The 20,001-nt window shown below is 42.6% G+C and overlaps 1 protein-coding gene across 1 annotated transcript in view; it reads left to right on the top strand.

Moving 5' to 3' along the window:
* LOC138290833 (uncharacterized) overlaps positions 1-20,001 on the top strand; it is a 322,008-nt gene that overhangs the window by 67,732 nt on the left and 234,275 nt on the right. Inside the window, exons 2-3 of the mRNA XM_069230277.1 lie at positions 3,209-3,304; positions 17,810-17,998. Coding sequence (XP_069086378.1) covers positions 3,209-3,304; positions 17,810-17,998 — 285 coding nt within the window. The remainder of the gene's footprint in view (positions 1-3,208; positions 3,305-17,809; positions 17,999-20,001) is intronic.

The following is a 20,001-nucleotide window of genomic DNA, read 5'->3' as shown; positions in this document are numbered from 1 at the left end:
CACGATTGAGCTCTAAGGAAGTCCGCAGGGCACATTGGAGGTGGTGGAGGGGTGTGCACTGATCTTAACCAGTTAGGATCTGTCGGTCAGGAAGGTTGTGAAACATCTTAAGTCTTTGTCAAGAAAGCTTTGTGTGTCTGAAGTAGTCTTTCATGATCAACAGTACTGAAGGTTGCCAATAGGTCTTTCAGCAGGAGAAGTCATACATTGCCTTTGTCCAGGAGGTGAAATGCACCATCCAGCACTTTTAAGGTCATTGTTTCAATGATGAAATCAGCTTGAAATCCTAACCGGCGATTGGCAAGTAGATGTTTTTTCAAATTGTCTTGTTCAGTTGAATACCCACTGGTTTGTATATGGCTTTCCCATACCATGGAAGGATGAATATTGGATGATAGTATTATGCTTGGTAAGAATCAAGGTTGGACCGCTTAGTTACTGGGTGATTTGGCTTCTTTTCAGTGGTGTTGGGAGTATATCTTGATATAAATAGGTATTGATCATATTACACCTTGTGTCTTGAAAGATATGGAAATTAGCTTTCAGAATTTTGATCATAATGGGGTCACGGAAATAAATTGTGTGTCTTAATTCTTTTGTAGTTGTAGCTAATTTTACTGTGGTGATGAGTAAGTAGGAGTCCCATGTGTACTTTGAAGGGGGAGGAGTCAATTGTGAAATAATGTCAACACTATTTCTCATTGCTGGAATGTTCTAAGTGAAGTAAGCAAGGAATTCCAAACACTTTTGCTTTATTTGGGTCATAGTGAGTTCTGTGTGTGAGGTTTCTGATGTGTCCTGCATGTTGGTAGATTTAGCAGAATTTCTTAAGTGTCTTAGGACGGGGTAGTTTGGTTTTCTCCATTCGTTTTGCCTATTTCTGGGCAGTACTCCTTGGGCTACAGGTACAAAGAATCATGGCTGGCCCTGTTGTAAAGTAACATTTCCAGTTGGATCTGTTGTGGTTGTGATGATGTTCTCATAACTGCTATTCTTGAGTGACTCAAGAAGTTTTGGTTTAGGATCAATGTGCTGTTGGTGAGCTTTTTCAGTGGATGGAGGAGACTTCTGGTTACATGAGGCTTAACAGTGCGTAGACCAGAGTTTGTAAGAATGTGAAAAGGGGTAGGCTAAAGTCACATATATGAATGAATGCTATGTTTGAGTGGGAGAGTTCTTGTAATTGATGGATTTCCTAATGGTGACAGCTATGCCCTCTTCCATTCTAAGTTGTCTATCTGCTCTGAAGACTGAGTTATGTGGTACAAGGAGCCCAAGAATAAACTTTGAAAGTTTGTTCAGCCTGGTTTGTCTGATGAAGAGCCTATTGATAAACAGCCCTATTTCCACACCTTTGGCATTTGCTCTGGTTGATTCCTGTCAGTGCCTCTATTCCTCTGCATTCAGTTAGACTATTTCTACCCGCCTCACAGTTAGAAACAATGGATATTATCCAGGCTTACATACTGCAGAATCTTTAAAAGTGTGTTTATTAATGAATGATATTGATTATTCCATGCCCTGATGTCTTTGGAATCCGTTTGTGATTACTTGTACCTGTTAGAACAATCTAAAATAAATCATTGAAATATATATGAGAATACTTAGAGAATCATTTTAGTTCTAGTATTACTTCACATCAGAGGTTTACAGAACAGTCATGAAGGGCCTGGCTGTTCAATTTATCAATCGTTGAGTGCTTTTTTAAATGGCTTTGAAATGCTTTTGAAATGTGTGTACAGCAACAGTACAAATTCACATAGCATCATAGTAGTGACAGTTGTTAAGATGACATTGAGTGCCACATCCGCTCCCTCCAAACTTCATGAGTGTTATCCATGTCACACCACAGTTCCAGTTAGAGCCATGTTGGTGTGTGTTTACATGGTCTGAATCCCGATTTCTCCATATCTTGTGGTGTTTCTTGACAGAGGCTCACCATTTATAGATCTCTTTGTCTGAAAGTGCAAGATCAGCTCGCAGTGCCCTCATTCAGTATGTCAAGACATACATACAGGATATAAAACATACAGGACGAGGACACTGCGAGCTGATGGTTCACTTTCAATCTCAAGGATGTATCGTGGTCCCACGATTCTCCATTCCTGCTGTACATTTTTTGGTAACTTTTGGTGATTTACTTTCCCTGGAGGCTCGCTAGAGGAGACGACTTTATGGATTATTTGCATTATTAAGTCTATTCTATATACTAAACACAGCTTTCTCATATGACTGACCTATTTTATATATGGACACAACTTTCTTGACCTCTCAGCCTTGAAAAAGTCACTGTGTGACGAAACACTTGTTGGCTGTTAATGAAAGAATTTACTATTAAAGGCTACTACTGTTGGATGTATATGAACAAACCAGTTACAAAGGACCACTGTTGACGGGAATAAAACTACAAATTGAATAACAAAGAAGATGACTGTTTTGTTTAAGGACTGGTTTCAAACCCTTTACAACTTGACAAGCAATTATCTAAATAAATGTGCTTGGATCGGAGTGCTGTGGTCTTAGCTGGATGTTCCTATTAGCCTCTGAAGGATGTCAAAACTGACTGATCCTCTTGGAGAGCATGGTCCATACTTTATGACTGACACACAACTCCCATTTTGACCTTCGATAGCTACCCTTGCAAAGCCCTTTGAAACAGCTAGTAGCCTCCATCAGCACAATACCAATAAAATACATATCACTGAATTGTATGTTAACAACCCCTCTTCTAAAGATTGGAAAAAGTACTGATTCAAGTGTTTGATTACATGCAGAACATTCTACAATAAAATGCCGCTTGAACTGCATGATGGATTGGATCGCAGGTTAATAGAATATTACTGGCAGTTCATGGATTATAGAAGTAACTAATTCAGGCACATTGGATTTTGCAAGAGGTAGTAAAGAAACATAATATAGTTACTTCTGTACATACCAATGCAATGTAATACAACATAATACAATGTAGCTGAGAGTGACACAGGTTTTAACTCCTTTGGCGATACCTAATAGCATCCTGAATGTTTGGTCAGGAAATGATGCCAGGTTGAAGTATATTTTTGCCTTGTCAGAGGTGGTAAGGTTTTTGTGCTTGTATAAATCAGAAGTCGGACAGGTAATCCGCAATATGCCATTTGAGATGCTAACTGTTGTAAAAAACAGTATAAAAAATATTTACTCTTTACGCATGTTATAATTTTTTTTGCAGGCATACCAAACAAACTATACACGGAGGCTCCATCAAGCAATGATGAAAGCATGGCTCCAGAGGCACCGAACGAGGAGGAAAAAGCAAAAGCAGATAGTAGGTTTACATGTACTGACTGCTTGCCTAACCAGAAGCCTGAGTGCTCTGCCAGTGACTATATAAGAACATGGAAAAGCTGGGAGGCCGTGTCCCAAGATGCCAGGACATGCCCTGCAGTGCAACACATCCACAAAGACACACATCAGGAGCATACATTGGTCCAGGCCTTGCATGTCACAATAGGGTCGAAAACATCTCCTCTTCCTTGACTTGTAAAATTATGACCCTATTCGTGTTTCTTGACTACATGTTATCATTTCACTTTGAAATAGGCCATGTCCTTTAGTTATAAAAGCACTACAATTATGCAAAATGTTGGAGTAGAAAAGACAAAAAATGTAGTACATATTACTTTGTTGTCTTTACCCCATTAATTGCACATGTAGCCCCAGGATGGGTACATAGAGATTATCTCTCCAGGCAGAAGCACAAGCGACCTCCGTCATTGCAGGTGCATAAATGAGCCTGTGGACCACGACCCAATGGTTGCCAAAATGTTTAGTCACGTCTAGTAAAAATTCGAAAATAAAGGAAGATTGATGCAGGTTTACAGCTCGCTCTCTGACATTACCCACTGAAGGGAGCAGTAGTGTGTCTTTTGTCAACACTTCCTGACATTGCCTGCCCCACTTCTCCAATCTCTGCCCCACAGTGACACACAGTCACATATTCTCACCAATCATAAGCCTGGTTTTGGCTCTGATACATTCCGTCCAGGATAATCCCTTTGGTAATTCACATGCTTCCTCAGCATCTTTATGGTATCTGCCGTGGATACCCACCTCCAGCCCTAAACCTCTAACACGCAAAAAACAGCCAATATATTCAAAGTAACTGCTGTAGGACAAAGCCTGAGACTACTAGAATTGTACAGACACATGTACATTTATGGTCTCTGAACCATTCTCAAAATGTTATTAATATTAGCACAAACACCACCGTGCACGGACACTCACACACACCCACCCAAAACATAACTATATTTATGAGGACCAGCCATTGAAGTGAAGTGTGCATTTACTATTCTAACTCCATGCACAATTTGATAGTAGGGTAGGTCATAAATCATACTAATGCAAATGTAACTGCACTTTTAGTGTTTTTTGATACACTTGCTCAAAACTACCTAAACACACTATGGGGACGGGCCCTCATAACACACCAGTCCTCAGAAGGATACTGTTTGTCTGGCCCTGGCAGTGTTTACCTACGCTATAAGGACCGATCCTGTTCTTGCAGCCTGAATTATACATGCCCACACACACGAACACACCAACACAACACACGCACACACACATACACACACACACACACCACAACACACACACACACAATGCAACCTTTGTTATGCATCACGAGTCAGAAATTAGGAAGCCCAGAAACTGCATGGCACAACAGTAATTCATTCCTTGGTAAGCTGTAGTCTTGGTGGAAAGATGTATAGCACCCATTACAACCTGAATTAAGATGTGGTAAGTTTGACTGGAAACTGTCACCCACAAGGGTATTCTGTCACTTCAAGGATGCAGCAACATGTCCTTAGTTTGAGAGAGGTAGGTTAATTAAGTTAAATGATGATGGAATAGGGGCACTCCAGGCTTTAGGAGCTCCATGAAATACAATTGGTCATCTAAAAAGGATGGAGTCTGGGAGTTTGATGAATACTTTGCACGTTAATAGCAGCAGAAGCGGTCTCCAAGAGCAATCAACAAGTTAAGAGAGGACCACGTGAGCAAAAAGGAAAGGGAGTAAGGTATGAAAGGTCATTTGAGTACAGAGTCCTAAGTTTATAAAAAGCAAAATGGACAAGGCAAAGCCTTTTAAAAATTATATGTTTGGAAATGGGAGCCAGCGCAAGTAATTGTGGGAGTGACAAGGAACAGGGAAGAATGAGGATAAGAAATAATGCATCATTTCTGCAGCATTTTGTCGTCTCTGAGAGGAGGTTTCTGACTACATGGCATTCCTAGATATGGAGTAGTACAATAGCCAAGATGTAAGAAATGGAGTTGTTTGTTGGCTGGGATGTGAGCCCTAGTCAAGCAGCAACCACAATCCTTGTCAGGGTGAGGTACAAGCCAAACCCTAAATTAACCTGTGCGCAATCCTTTGGTAGCTTGGCACAGTGCAGTCAGGCTTCACTTAAAGGCAATGTGTAAATTATTTGTTTAACACTTCAAACAGTAATAAAGTGAAAACACCACGTAAAAAGGATCCCACACCAGATTAGAACAATAAAGATTTCTTTAATAAATAAAGCAAGACCACAACAACCATAATCCATATAGTAGAAGCGGAGGTATGTAATTTTAGAGATTCTGGTGAAAATAACCCCATACAGCACAAAGGGCAAACTGTGGAAATCTGGTCGCACCAGACCAGGGAAACGTCACAAGTTCAGGCCGATTGTGATGGAGCGTGGGCCGGATACAGGGACCCAGTTTGGCCTGCTGAATAAAGTACCTTAATTCCGGGGTTGGGAAGCGCTGCGAGGATCCGAGTGTTAGATGCATTGCACAGCCAGAGGGATGCATCGGTTCCAAGATGCGGCAAGGCTGTGGTGCGAGGTCCTGCATCATCTGGATAATGTTATCAAGGGCTTGCAATATGAAGTCTGGGTTTGAGTATGCGTAGCGCAGTCGAGGTGATGCATCGGTTCCGAGGAGCTGTGAGGCTGCAATGTGTTGTCCGGCTGCGGCGTCACTGAAGGGTAAGAGGGCCTGCGCTGAGGATGTGTCATGCAGCGGCATATCTTAAGAGGCTGCGGAGGTGCTGCAGGTCCAATCCACACAGCAGCAGCTATGTGTTGGTTCTTCTCGGGGTTGTGCCACGCATCAGACAAGATGCGTCGCTTCTACTGTATCCACAGAGGCTGGCAGAGCACTTTTAGCCCACTTTCAAGGGTCCAGGACTGGGTTGGCTAGACTCACAGATGGCAGAGTCCAGGTGCAGGTGCAGGGTTGGTGGAAGACTGATGTGTCTCTGAGGTTTCAGGTTAGGAGGTCAGCTAGCTAGCCGGTGGAGACACTCTGGGTTCTGGATTCAAGAAATATGGGTACAGTCCTTCTCACCCTGGCAAGAGGGCAGCTGGCACAGCAGGACAGCAGTCCTTCAGATCAGCAGTCCAGCAGAGTGAAAGCCCTTTCAGCAGCACAGCAGTCCTTCCTGACAGACTATCCACACATCCAGAATTGTATACTTAGTATGTGCCTTTTTAAGAGGGGAGAAGCTTCTAGAGGCACACCGTTGAAGTGCACAGACACACTGCCTTCCATGGCCGTGGTTCCAGAGTAACTAGAGGGGGTATGCAGCCCTTTGTTTGGAGACAGAAAATAGCCTATTCAATTGAAAGTGGGGCTGGGTCCAGCTCCTCCCGCCCATCCTGCCAGTGATGGCCCTTCCAGTCACACCTAAGCTTTCTGTTGTATGTGTGACTGTCTAGGAGGAATACACAAAGCCCAACTGTCACTCACACCTAGTCATGTAACCCAAAGACACGCTGCATGCATCAAATGGCTAAAGCAGGAAAATGCCAACTTTCTAAAAGTGGCATTTTCAAAATTGTATTTTAAAATGCGACTTCACCATCCAAGTTAAGATTTGGCATTTCAATACCAGAGACTCTAAACATGACCTGATCACCTGTTCCCAAGTTAACTTCAGTGGTATCGTATTGGAGGGGTAGGCCTTGCAGTAGTGAAAAATGAATGTAAGGGTTTTTCACTACCAGGACATATAAACCTCAAAAGTGTGTTCCCCTTTTTCAATACACTGCATCTTCTCCTCTGGGCTGTCCAGGGCCTACTTTAGGGGTGACTTAGGGCCAGATGTAGGAAGAAAGCAAATTGCGACTTGCAATTTGCGAGCCCGAGCGACTCGCAAATTGCAACTTGCAATTTGCCATGCAGAAAGGTGTCTCAGACACCTTCTGTTACTCGCAATGGGGTCGCAAAGACCCACCTCATTAACATTAATGAGGTGGGTCGCAGTTTGCGACCCCATTGCGAGTCTGGGCACTCACTGGGATGGTGGCCTGCTGGAGACAGCAGACCTCCATGTCCGTGACTGCTTTTGCAATAAAGCAGTTTTTTTTTCTATCGGCAGCCCTTAAAGGAAAACAAGCCGCACTTAGGAAAAAAAAACGAAACCTTTTGTTTCGTTTTTTTTCAGAGCAGGCAGTGGTCCATAAGACCACTGCCTGCTCTGAAAAAATATTTTTTTGATCATTCACAAAGGGGAAGGGTTCCCATGGGGACCCCTTCCCATTTGCGAATGGGTTACCATCCACTTCAAGTGGATGGTAACTGCGAGTTCATTTGCGACCGCTTTCGCGGTCGCAAATCAACTTGCATCGCGTTGCGAGTCGCAAATAGGAAGGGAACACCCCTTCCTATTTGCGAGTCGGAAACGCATTAGTAGCATTTAATTTACCGGCCCTGGGCACAGTAGTGTCACTTTACATGGCATTTACAGGTAATATAGCTGTACAAATTGGGTATAAGCCATTCTTACCATGTCTTAAGCAGAGAGCACAAGTACCTTAGCACTGGCTAGCAGTGGTAAAGTGTGCAGAGTCCTAAAACCGCAAAAATGAAGTCAGCAAAACAGGAATCCTGAAGTCAAAAAGTTAAGGAGTAAACCATGCCATAGATGCCAGGTCTTACAGAGATAGATAGATAAATAGATATTGAGATATATACAGATAGATAGATAGATAGATAGATAGATAGTGGATTTGAGATTTGACAGGCGAGTCTTGATCAAGCAAGTTGCCATCATTTTATTATCCATGACATATTCAACTTAGAAAGTAAAAACATACTGCTAAAGTGAAACTCTATTTAAAACATTTAAAACATTATCACTAAATATCACTTCACCTCCCTGCTATCTCTCAAATTATATCAGAATCTTGACTTTATAATTCATGTTACAGATGGAGGGAATATTACAATCATCAAGTCCCTCACAAATTTGATTTTTTTGTTTGTTTTGCTGTAATGAGCACTGCACACTGGTTGCTGACATTAAAACAAAACAAAAGCAAGAGCAGGCAAGGCAGAAGGTACAGTTGTGTTCACCTTTAACTCTGCCCCTGAGCATAAACAATATGGGAGAGGTAACTTTGGAAAGGAGATAATGCCTTCTTTCCAGTGATGTCCCTTTCTAGTGCAGTGCTTCCCAAAGTGTTTAGAACCACACCAATATTTTACAGTCACAAACATTTAGTGACCACCCACACAATGATCTGGTTCTTAGATTTCACAATGCCAACATATGTCTTCAGTAAAGCCGAAATAAAAGTCGCAAACTCCTCATCCACATTCTCCTGTGAATTCTAACTTCTGACAGTTTCTATAAGAGAGAAATATTTGTGGAACTCGAACATGAAGAGTATAAGACTTTACGTATGTCTGCGTAATAAGGAGTCACCAAGTTAAAAAAACACAAGCGACAGCAAAACATTGAATTACCATTGCCTTTAACCCCATTGGTGCCGAGAACATAACCGTTCCGTCCTCAGCACTGGTGGTCATGTGTTGAGGACTGAACCGTTCCATCGTTTTCACAGACCACAAAGTCAGAGGGATTTCCTTTTTTCTTTTTGTTGCCTCAGGCAGATGGGGAACAGCTTCCCCAACTGCCTTAGGTATTGTTTTTTTCAATGTACTGAGGATTGCGCACATGACGTGCTGATATCATTACATCAAAAGTGAAAGTCAAATGAGCCGTCCTTCTCATTTCACTTTCACCGCTTCAATGCCTGTAGAGCTATCTCAGCCGTCTGAGCACAGAAACACACAGAAGAGGTATCGTTGGAAGGGGGTGTCGTATTTGGACTCTTGCTCTGGGCAAGACTGCTGGTTTAGGGAAGACAGCACTTTTGTTTGTGGGCGACTAGGCCAATCCTACAACAAGTCACAAATGTCGGCCCAATCCTCCAGGCTCACAAGCAGTACCTCACCAAAACCCAAATAGTAAAAGGTGATTTGTGGCAGCCTTTACGCATGGACTCAAGAGTGCGACATCTCAGGGGAGTTGTGGTTAAACGGAGATTACCCTTTTCTCACATGAGCAACAAGTCTCAGTCATACACCGGCTATCCCGGAGATGCAGTAAAGTTGCCAATAGGTTTTATTAACAAGACTGCAATCTATTGTAAAATGCATGGGCTGCAATGATTAGGATAATGAACACTGCAAGAAACAGAATTGTAAAAACAAGAGTCCATCTTGCAATAATATAAGATGTGAGATATCCCTAAAAACCTAGAACGATGTACCTAATCTCTAACCTAAAGAGAGATAGGTGTGTTAAACCTAATCTGCCAGTACCGTGTCCATGAGAAGCGCCCCCCCAACCCTTGTTACCTAGGAATGAGGTCTCTAGATTAGACTCCGTGGGGACACAAAGGCTGGGTCTGCATCAAGGTGACTTGTAACATATATAGCGTTGATGGCATCTGGTAGGAATCCCTCTGATAACCGTGTCTGCGTGAGATGTATTTATACAGATATTGTAGGACCTATGACGCAGGTATGTTCCCAAACAATAGATAAGAAGGCATGCTGGGGTGGCAATTGCATAAACAATTCCCTCCAAAAGTACATTATGTTCCTGTCTCACGTAAGTGGGAAAGGAACATGATGTGAATACCTACGTATATCACTTGACTTTGATGCTGATAGTGGCGCCTTCACAGAGTGGCACTGTTAACATGAACTCAAAACATCTTCCTAACTATAAACATAGCAGCCATCTTTGAAGAAATAATTAAATAAATGCGCTAAAACAGAGCAGGCTAAGTAGGTTAAAAGTCATTAGAAGCCAAAAGGCTAAGCGATCTCCTGGCTCCCGATAAAACTAAATAGGATCCACCACAGGGGGAGAATCTTCCTTTTCCAATGGTGCCTTTTCCAAGCAGGCATCCACCCCATTAGTCACCAGGGATAATTTTTTGTAGCAGGAAGCAGCCCTTTAGGAAAGAGCCGCTCCCCATAATAGGAAAATAATTTGGTCCATTTTCTGATTGGCCTTATATTTAGACAACTCTCCCACTGGGGGGCGGGGAGGGGAGGGCAGAATAACACTAGGCACCAGGGATTATAAATTATATATGTTGGGGAGCGGCTCCTTGGGAAAGGGTTGCTCCCAATGTGGGGGAAATATTTTGTACATTTTCTTCCCCCACAGTTCCCCCCCAAGAGCAGCTTGACCCCATTGTTAGGCTGATCTGCCCCCAGGGTTACTTTTTGTTGTATTTGTATGGGTGGGGCTGTGCCTACCCACCATGGGCATTCCCATGCCCCCACCTCCCCCAAACCTGGGAAACAGTCTTTCTGCCCACTAGACACCAGGGATTTTTTTTTTTTTTTGTATCTGTGGAGGTGGCCCAGCATGGGCATAGCCAGGCCCCCCCTCAAAAAAATGGAAACAGTCATTCTGCCCCCAGAGGGAGGCAGATAGGGGCAATTACCCCCACATGCCCCACAGAAAGCACACTGGACACCAGGGATTACCTTTTTTTCTGTAGGGGTGAGGGCTACCCAGCATGGACATAGCCATGCCCTCACCCCCCACTGGGTAAACAGTCTTTCTGCTACCCTGCGGCCTAAAGCATCTCATACCAAAGGCAAGCAAGAGGACATTTGATTCTTTTGGGTTTTGTGTTTACAAATGGGCCAAGACAGTTTGGCTAACTCGCAGTATCATCCCACTTGCAATGGTGAACAGCTGCACTTTTTGGGCTTGGATAGCCTGCCACCTGGAAAAACCTCTCAGATCCAGACAGTTCTGTAAACAAGGCATCTGAAGGAGTCCAATGTGGTGTGGTTCGCATCCATCCCACACAATTTTCTTACCAACAATGCCTTGCAAGCCTCAAATGTTGACTAAAACACATTTTGCCTCACTTTCAGTGATGGAAACTTTCAGAATCTGTAGAAATCCACAAAAATCCTACCACCCAGCATTGCCCCTCTCTTGATGACAAAGATTCTGTGCCACTTGTGTGATTGTGCGCAGTGGCAGTGACAGGAACGTATTCAACCGTCATTAGGAGTCCCCACATTGGTGTGATAAGTTCCTGTTACTGAAACTTGTCCCAGCCACAAAAGTGGTGCAGCATTTTTATCAACACAAGTGGAGCAATTCTGGGTGGTAGGAACTTTGTGGATGCCTGTGTATTCTGGAAGTTTCCATTGCAGAAATGTAAAGGAAATGCATGATTTCAGGCAAAGTTTCATGTTTGCAGGGCATTGTGGGTAAAAAAGCCTCATGGGATCCATGCTAGTCAAGCCATCCTGGATTTCCCTACATAGCTAGTTTTCAAAGATGTACAGGTTTGCTAGGTTTCCCTAGGTGTCAGCTGAGCTAGGGCCCAAAAACCACAGCAAACCACTTTGCAAAAAACGAGTCAGTTCTGCATGGAAAAATTTGATGAATCCATGTTGTGTTGTGGGCCTACTCACACAAATAAGGGACCATTTTCATTAGAAGACGTAGGAGAATGCTGGGTGGAAGGAAGTTTGTGGCTCTGTGCAGATTCCAGAACTTTCCATCACAGAAATATTAGGAAAATTTATTTTTTAGACAAAGTTTATGGTTTGCAAGAAATTCTGGGTAAAGCAATCTGGTGAGAGCCACACAAGCCGTACAAGTCACCCCATCCTGGATTCCCTTAGGTGTCTCGTTCAAAAATGTTCAGGGTTTGCTAGGGTTCCCTAGGTGCCAGCTGAGGTATGGCCCAAAAACCCCAGCTACCCAATTTGCAAAAAAACAGGTCAGTTTTGTGGGTAACAATTTGATGTATCTATGTTGCATTTTGGGCCGTTTCCTGCTGTGGGAACTATCCCTACCCATACAAGTGAGATACCATTTTTATCGGGAGACTCGGGGAATGATGGTGGAAGGAAGTTATTTTAGATAAAGTTTGAGGTTTGCAAGGGATTCTGGGTAAAACAACTTGGTGAGAGGCACACAAGTCACCCCACCCTGGATTCCCCTAGGTGTCTAGTTTTAATAAATGTACAGGTTTGCTAGGTTTCCCAAGTTGCTAGCTGAGGTAAGGTCTAAAAACCAGAGCTACCCACAGGGCTATTTCCTGTTGTGTGCACTAGGCTTACCCACACAAGTGAGGTACCATTTGTATTGGGAGACTTAGGGGAACACTTAATTGTAGAACTAGTGTTATTACCAATTGTATTTATCTGCATTTGCACCTTCCAAATGAAACACATTGTGTAAGAAAGAAGTAATTTTGAGACATGCCCTCTAATTCACATGCTAGTATGGGTACCCACACATTTAAAGATGTTCAAAAAATCCTGATTCTAACCTCTATTTGTTGTGCCCATTTTGGAAACACATAGGTTTCCTTGATACCTTTTTGTCCCAATTTAAATTTTACCATATGTATTGCTCCATACCCAGAACACAGTGGAAAACCATTGCAGCTGCAGCTCAATTATTGGCTCTGGGTACCTCGAGTTCTTGGAAAACCCACAAACCCAAACCCTACATGTCCCCACAACCAGAAGGGTCTAGCAGATGTAATGTTATGTAGCTTTTGTGAATCGGCCATTGTGATGAGAAGTTACAAATGAAAACATTGTCACAAATGCCCGTTTTTTCCCAATTAATTTTCAATCTTTTTTTTTTTTCAACACTTGGTTTACTTTTGTTGATGTCATTTGCAGGGCTAAAAACAGGCACTTTCTTCTGCAGCACTAATTTCGCATTTTCCCCCCAAAAAACAAAATGTAGCTATATTTTTGGCTAATTTCTCAGACCTCTCCAGGGGAATCCACAATCCCTGGGTACTTTTAGAATCCTTACAATGTTTGGAAAAAAGGACTCTAATTTGGCGTGGATAGCTTATGTGGACAAAACGTTATGGAGGCCTAAACGCGAACTACCCCACATAGCCAAAAAAAGACTTAGCACTGGGGAAAAGGCCTAGTAGGGAAAGGGTTAAAAGAGAGTGTGCTAAATAAAAAGAACAATGCAAAAAGCAAAGCACAGCAAAACTCAAGGAACCTCCCCACCCTGAGGAGAAGCACCCTGACAGATTAGAGCGACTGTCAAGAGCTCCTGCCGTGTGAATAGAAGTGCACATTCATTTCTTGAACATGCGCAGTACAGAAGCAAGCACTGTTTCAGGGAACGACAACCTGCACTGCGCCGGGGAAGGTGGCTATTTCTTTTCCTATATAGTTTGAATCCTTTGTCTGGAGCAGTTCGTTGCATCCTTGTTTCAGGTCATAAATTCTATTGAATGCCATTTTTTGTTGAATTACTTCAGAATTCTTACACTATTAAGTTAGATTGTGTTAACCCAGCTCCTAGGTTATGACTTGATGTAAATAAGTACATTGGCTGAAGATATTAAGTGAAACACTTTTTATAGTTTCTTTCAGTAAACCCTGTGAAGTGGGCAATGCACTTTATAGAAACAATGTTGCCTTGGCAAAATGAATAACAAATTATTGGCCCAAGTGGTAAAAACCACCACAAGTGAAAATATTTTACCACTGAATAACTCAAGAAGAATGTTGATACAGTTTCTAGAATACATCAGTAGTAGGCGTTGGCTAGGATTAGAACAAAAGTCCTCACTTTGCCTATGGTATGGGCAGGTGGCCTTTCCAAAGTTTCTTCCCCCCATTTGTTGTTTGAGGGTGGTAAACTCTGCCAATGCCACCCACTCTTGCTAAGGCACGCAGTAGGGACATTTTGCAATTTTTGTCTCCCCAGGCTCTCCCCGCTGTACACCTTGCCCTTATATTCCCTGTTTCCTTCCTCTTGGCTGCACTAATTATGTTTATTGCAATGTTCATGCATTACCAGTAACAGATACCCAGACTTGTTTATTCTCCTCAGGATTTTGTAGGGAAACCTGTTCATTTCGAAGCACAAATCTGGGTTCACTATGAATGACCTCTGCCAGTGTGTTAAATTTGGATCCTGTAGCTCTGGAACCTGTAGACAAGACTTCACAGGGTCATGAGCTGTCAACAGCCCTAGTATTTTGATCCCTGGGTTTGACGTATCTAAGTAGAGATGTGCATCCATGCAGTCTTACGCTGATGACGCCGCCCAGATCTATATTAAATCTTCTCCCAAACACAATCCTGCCATCGACCTACCACATCGGCTTATTGATAGTCAGTCTTGGATGTGATTTCCTCCAAAATAATGCTTTCTCAATTCCTTTTCTTCCGGGTCTGGATAAAAATGCTGCTGTAAGAGCCATTATTGGGCTCAGGAAAAATACCTTGTATTACTGGCCCAGATGTAACTGTCCTGGCTGCAGGTGGCCGATTGCATTTAGTAAACGTTTGCAGGTGACTTCTATTTAAATGCCTGAGTCAGTTGTCTCACATTACCTCTAAGTTAGGCTGCAAAGTTATTGAAGCTCCAAAACCACGGAGAATGTCTGATCTGCTGTAACACAGGTTTATTCTAGTCAATGGTACTTTAAATACAGTGGACCCAACATCTGTCACATTGTGACGTAGTTGCCTGTCTCATTTTCAGTGCTGGCCCTTATAGTCTTGAACACTTCACCTTTAGATATAAGGCTTCCACCCTCACTCCCTGTCTTCAGAAAGATGCTGAAGACAATATCTGTTCACCTAGGAATGACGAGCATCAAGAGACTCAGGGCCTGATTTAGAACTCAGCAGATGGGTTACTCCCTCGCAACAGTGACAGATATCCCGGCCGCCGATATGTAAATTCCTTTAAATTCTATAGTATTTAGATTTTGGCAGATGGGAAATCCGCAGTTGCATAACAAAGGACCCCGTAGTACGGGGCCCTCAGCTCCAGGGGGACCCTCAGCACAGTACTCTGGCATCAGAGTTCCTGCATGAGTCTGGAGGGGAACCCCTCCATTTACTATGTAGAGAGGCCACTCAAGTTTCATTATGCCACTAGATATCCATCACCGTTGTGACGGAATGACCTGTCTGTCAAGTTCTAAATCAGGCCCTCAGTCAATAACGCAGCACTGTACAAGTGCAATGAGGTTTGTTACACAGTGACGTTGGGCCAATAGCAGCGACCAGTTCATGCATTTAGTTATTTTCTTCTGTGGTAGACTTTAGTGGTAACAGTGTGTATATAGCCAGCAGTGCTTTTTACAGCACACACATAAATATATTACTAAATCATGGTGTGGTACAGGGCACAACTCCTAAAAAAAAGAAGTGGGGAGACTAAGCAAGTTGGGCGGTATATAAAGTGAAATCATGGCGCGTTACATCACAGCACATGGCTTTGCATGTGAAAGCACAGGCAGTGGCATCACAACCTATGAACCCTCAGGAACTCACATCACAAGAAGTGACATCAGATCTTAAGACCTCACACATATGTTTAGCAGGTCTATCATGAGTACATTTGAGTGTATTACAATATTTAACAAATGAGATTTTGCATCAGGGTTGTGCCAATAAAAGTGATGCAACCCCTAAGCAAAAACTAGGCCTCAACCTTCACATTTGTTTTTTAAACTCTGCCAAAAAGAAGTTGACAAGAAGTAGAAATGTGGCAGTAAATCTGTTCTGCTTAATTGGTTGCAAAGTCTGCATTTTAAAATATGTTATGTAGTTAAAGTACATGCTGCAGAGAGCTTTGTGCACATCTAAATCCCAGGGCATATTAATAATAGTAAGATAACCCTGGAGGGTAATGTATTTGCTGGAGAGATCTGTGTTTTGTTTAGCACCATTTTTGAATCAAAGTAGCACAGAGGGTTAATGTCTCCTTCAAAGCACATTATGCAACACGCAGATAACAGATTATTATTTTATGTACGTGGGTGACTGCTTTTAACTCAAAGACGTTTTTGTTACTGGCAGTTCAAAAATTGTTATCCTACTAATACGTCTCAGTGAGCTATGAAGGGCATGCGACTCCTATACCTTGTAACCGTCACTGTCTTATGTAGCGCATCCTGTACACTGATTGACACGTATGATTTATAGTCAAAGTGTAATATGCATGTATGATGTAAAGCTCTCTGACCCTCCGCATTGGGATGAGTAGCACTACACGGCAGTACAAGAAAAAAACAAAATAGTGGTATTTAAATTGTTATTTGTGTAAATACTGATACAGATTAACACCTCTGACATTCTTACTGTGCATGCATATCTCTTATATACAGGGACTGAACACAATCCAAAGCTGCCTCTCTTAGGTACCTGTGAAGAGATAGGCTGCGCGCCTTTGTTTCCCCTCCATTACATTTAGGTGTGAGGCTTCAAATAGCTCCAAGCCAGGATACTCCAACAAAAGGAGGCCTGATGGCCCCTTAACTTTGGCCTTTGTTTAGAATCAGTTTTTTTTTTACATCTTTAAATGTGTGGGTACCCATACGAGCATGTGAATTAGAGGGTATTTCTCAAAATGACTTCTTTCTAACACATTGTCTTACATTTGGAAGGTGCAAATGCAGAGAAATACAATTGGTAATAACACTAGTTCTACAATTAAGTGTTCCCCCAAGTCTCCCATTAATAATGGTACCTCACTTGTGTGGGTAGGCCAAGTGCCCATGACAGGAAATAGCCACTGATGAATGTGTCCTAGTGTCTGAAAATTAAACTGGGATACGTTTAGCATATTTATGTGGGTCGAAACTCTTGGCTGGGTAGACAGCGTCCATCCTGTGAAAATAGTGGGTAGACGCCATCTATCTACATGTACCTTCAACTTGTGCCATGGTATTGTAGCGCACTATCATTTACAGGCAGCACATTTTTCAATGAAATTGTCACTAAATTGGCACTGACATGTAGTTCTACTGATTGAACTATATAACACCCAAACCATAATGTGTGGAAATTGTTTTTCACTCATTTGCTCAATTTATAACTTGGTTTGTTTTGATCGTTTTTAAATCGTTTTTGGCATCATGCATCAGAATCGCTGATTTTTAAAAAATATCTATACACTCATTTATATGTATTAAATTTTGTGTTAGAAAAAATATACATTTCCTTCCTCTCCCTTTGCATTCAACAAAAGAATTGTTAAATGCCAGTCTCCATGTTAGAAGAATAAGCAGCAGTTTGACAGAGGACATAGCCTGACATTTGACCTCTGTCTCTGAACGCACAGAAGATGGGATAAAGTTAAATTTTAAAGGCATCTTTATTCCTCATGCACTTTCTTACCTCCAGCATGATTACTTTGGGGGTGCTGCAGCACTCCCCGCACGCCTTCTTCCAGCACCTGTGATGATTCTCAAACCCACACACCTCCAGGTGTTACACACTTGTGTCAAAGGGCCTTCTAATTTGAGGGCTGAGCGTGGCTTGTGACTGTGGTCCTTAGAAGTGGATCTTGTTTGAAGTGAGATAGGTGCTCTCTGGTCTGGTGCGGACTGACCGTACTGGGGACAAAATATCTGCTCATTGTGGAGGGTTTACCTGTAAGCTTCTGATAAATGCAGCTCTGTAAGGAGCCTCATCTTATGGTTTTATTTTTCAGAAACCTGCAAGGATCCAACCACAGAAGGGTCAGGTTTTACTCTTAAACCATCACAAACATCGTATGAACGTGGAGCCCAGCCAAGGGTAGTCTGCTACTGGGGGTATCAACCTTCACCGCCTACAATAGAGTGCGTACAAAAGGATGGGAGTTCAGAAAGCCACTGGGATGTGATCCCCACCTGCGTTGGTAAGTGTGTCTCATAATTCCGAAGTTCAACAGGCAAAGCACAGTGGACATCTAGAAACATAGGGAGTTATCTGCATTGGAAACCACTTATTATATTAGATGGAAACCAGTCGGGTTCTAGCTCCAGCATATATTCTTGAACTGGAGATGGGTTCTAGCCCAGCTCCATCGAATCCTTCCACCTTAGAGTCTGGGAGGTGTGTCAGAGGTGAAACTGAGCACAGATCAAGCCTCGCTCCTTGTCTCCAGATGGTGCATCGATCAGGTGACCCAGGCACAGCTCATCACTTCGTTAGTAAAAGGGACTCAAATTAAGCTTTCACTGTGTTTTTGACTTTCTCAGGTTCTCCAAACACGTATGGGCAAATGTGCTCTGGTATGCCTTTCTCTGTGTGTAGTTGCACTGATAATAACTTAAATACTACACAATAAAAACGTTTTTGTATAGTACTTTATGCTACCCCTCCGATGTTACAAAGTGCTGTAAATAACAGCACTTAAATTTAAATTTAATGATACACACTACTCACCTCAGAAGGATGTAACTCTGAGTCATCTTTGCCAAGGATAAAGCCTGTTACATGCAGATCACTGTATGTTTGAACAGTGAGCGATCAACTCTTTGAGCCATGGCGCAGTGTACCTAGTCAAACGTGTAAATTCAACCTAAGATAACCAATTTTATCAACCGTGTAAAGATCCAGGATTGAAGTGCCTCAAATGATGATCCTAGCTAGCAGCAGGCACATAACTGATTTAGTTAGGTCACCAGTATTTCGTTTTGTGACCCTTGAGTGACCCACTGGTTATGTAATGATGCCTATCCTAAACATATCAAACCACTGATCAGACTTAATACACATCACCTCCTTGCATGTGATCCTCAGCAGTGAGTACATTAACTATTTAAAAATTATTATGATCCAAAGCTGTGATCAAAGGTTACAGACATGTCTCTAAAACAAGTGCATTAACCTACAGAGCGAATTAGCTGAATGCGGATAAGGAGCAGAATCAATGGGGAACTGCATCAATGGGGCTAACTGGTGCTGCATTTCCATACAGCCCCTTTGCTAACAACACTACAGAACCCTTGAATGATCTTTACACATCTGCACAGGATATGTTCACTCCTCCACCATACCACTGATCTTTAGGATTGCCTATTGTTACAAAACAGCACAGACTTAATAAAGCTCAGTGGTTACTACAGAACTAAGCAATGCATGTGTCAGCTGGTATACTTGGCGAATGTCTCAGCTGAGGTGCACTTAGGTGAAATGACCAACAGAATAATCTCAGGAAGAGTTTAAACAACCAACCACTCCAAAATAAATAATTAAAAACTATGAATAATGACTGGTGAAACACTTTTGGAACCTCAAGATCCTTCCTCAAAATCATTCCTCAAAAAACTGACAAACTGGGTGGGTTTCTTCACTCGACTATATATAATAAGCAGTTAGCCTTTGTGTGTTCCTCCCAGACAGTGATACAAAGGGGGACTACGTGTTGTCAGAATGGGCCATCCTGTGAGGATGGGAGGGGCATAACTTTTCACTGCCCCAATTACATTTTCAAAGGGGCTACCTCAGCACACTCACAAATGACATCATACTAGTCTTTTATCACCCCAGACTCATTGGGGCCGGAGCAGTGGGGAGAAAGGAAATTCTAGAACCAGATGCGGGGGAAGTCCAGAAGTGTCTCCCACTTCAAAGCTGGCACCTGGGATATAAATATTAGACCCTCAGACCAACTCTTCGGAACATTCAGGACCAGTGGACTCTACGGAAGAAGGACTGCACTGCTGCCAAATAACTGCCCTGTTGCTTGAGGCCTGCCCTGCTGTCTGAGAAGGTTTACATCGACCGTGTCCTTACCATGCATGCCTTTACAACAAATTTAGTTGTAAAAGCATGTTTGGTAAAGGAACATGCGTGGTGAATTGTCCCCCGTCTTGCCCCCTTGCACCTGATACCCTACTCTACCCTGAGTCCTAA

Source organism: Pleurodeles waltl, chromosome 1_1 (assembly GCF_031143425.1).
Source record: "Pleurodeles waltl isolate 20211129_DDA chromosome 1_1, aPleWal1.hap1.20221129, whole genome shotgun sequence".
In the NCBI taxonomy this organism is placed as follows: domain Eukaryota; kingdom Metazoa; phylum Chordata; class Amphibia; order Caudata; family Salamandridae; genus Pleurodeles; species Pleurodeles waltl.
The sequence above is the reverse complement of the archived record's forward strand: the minus strand, read 5'-3'. Positions and strand labels throughout refer to the sequence as shown.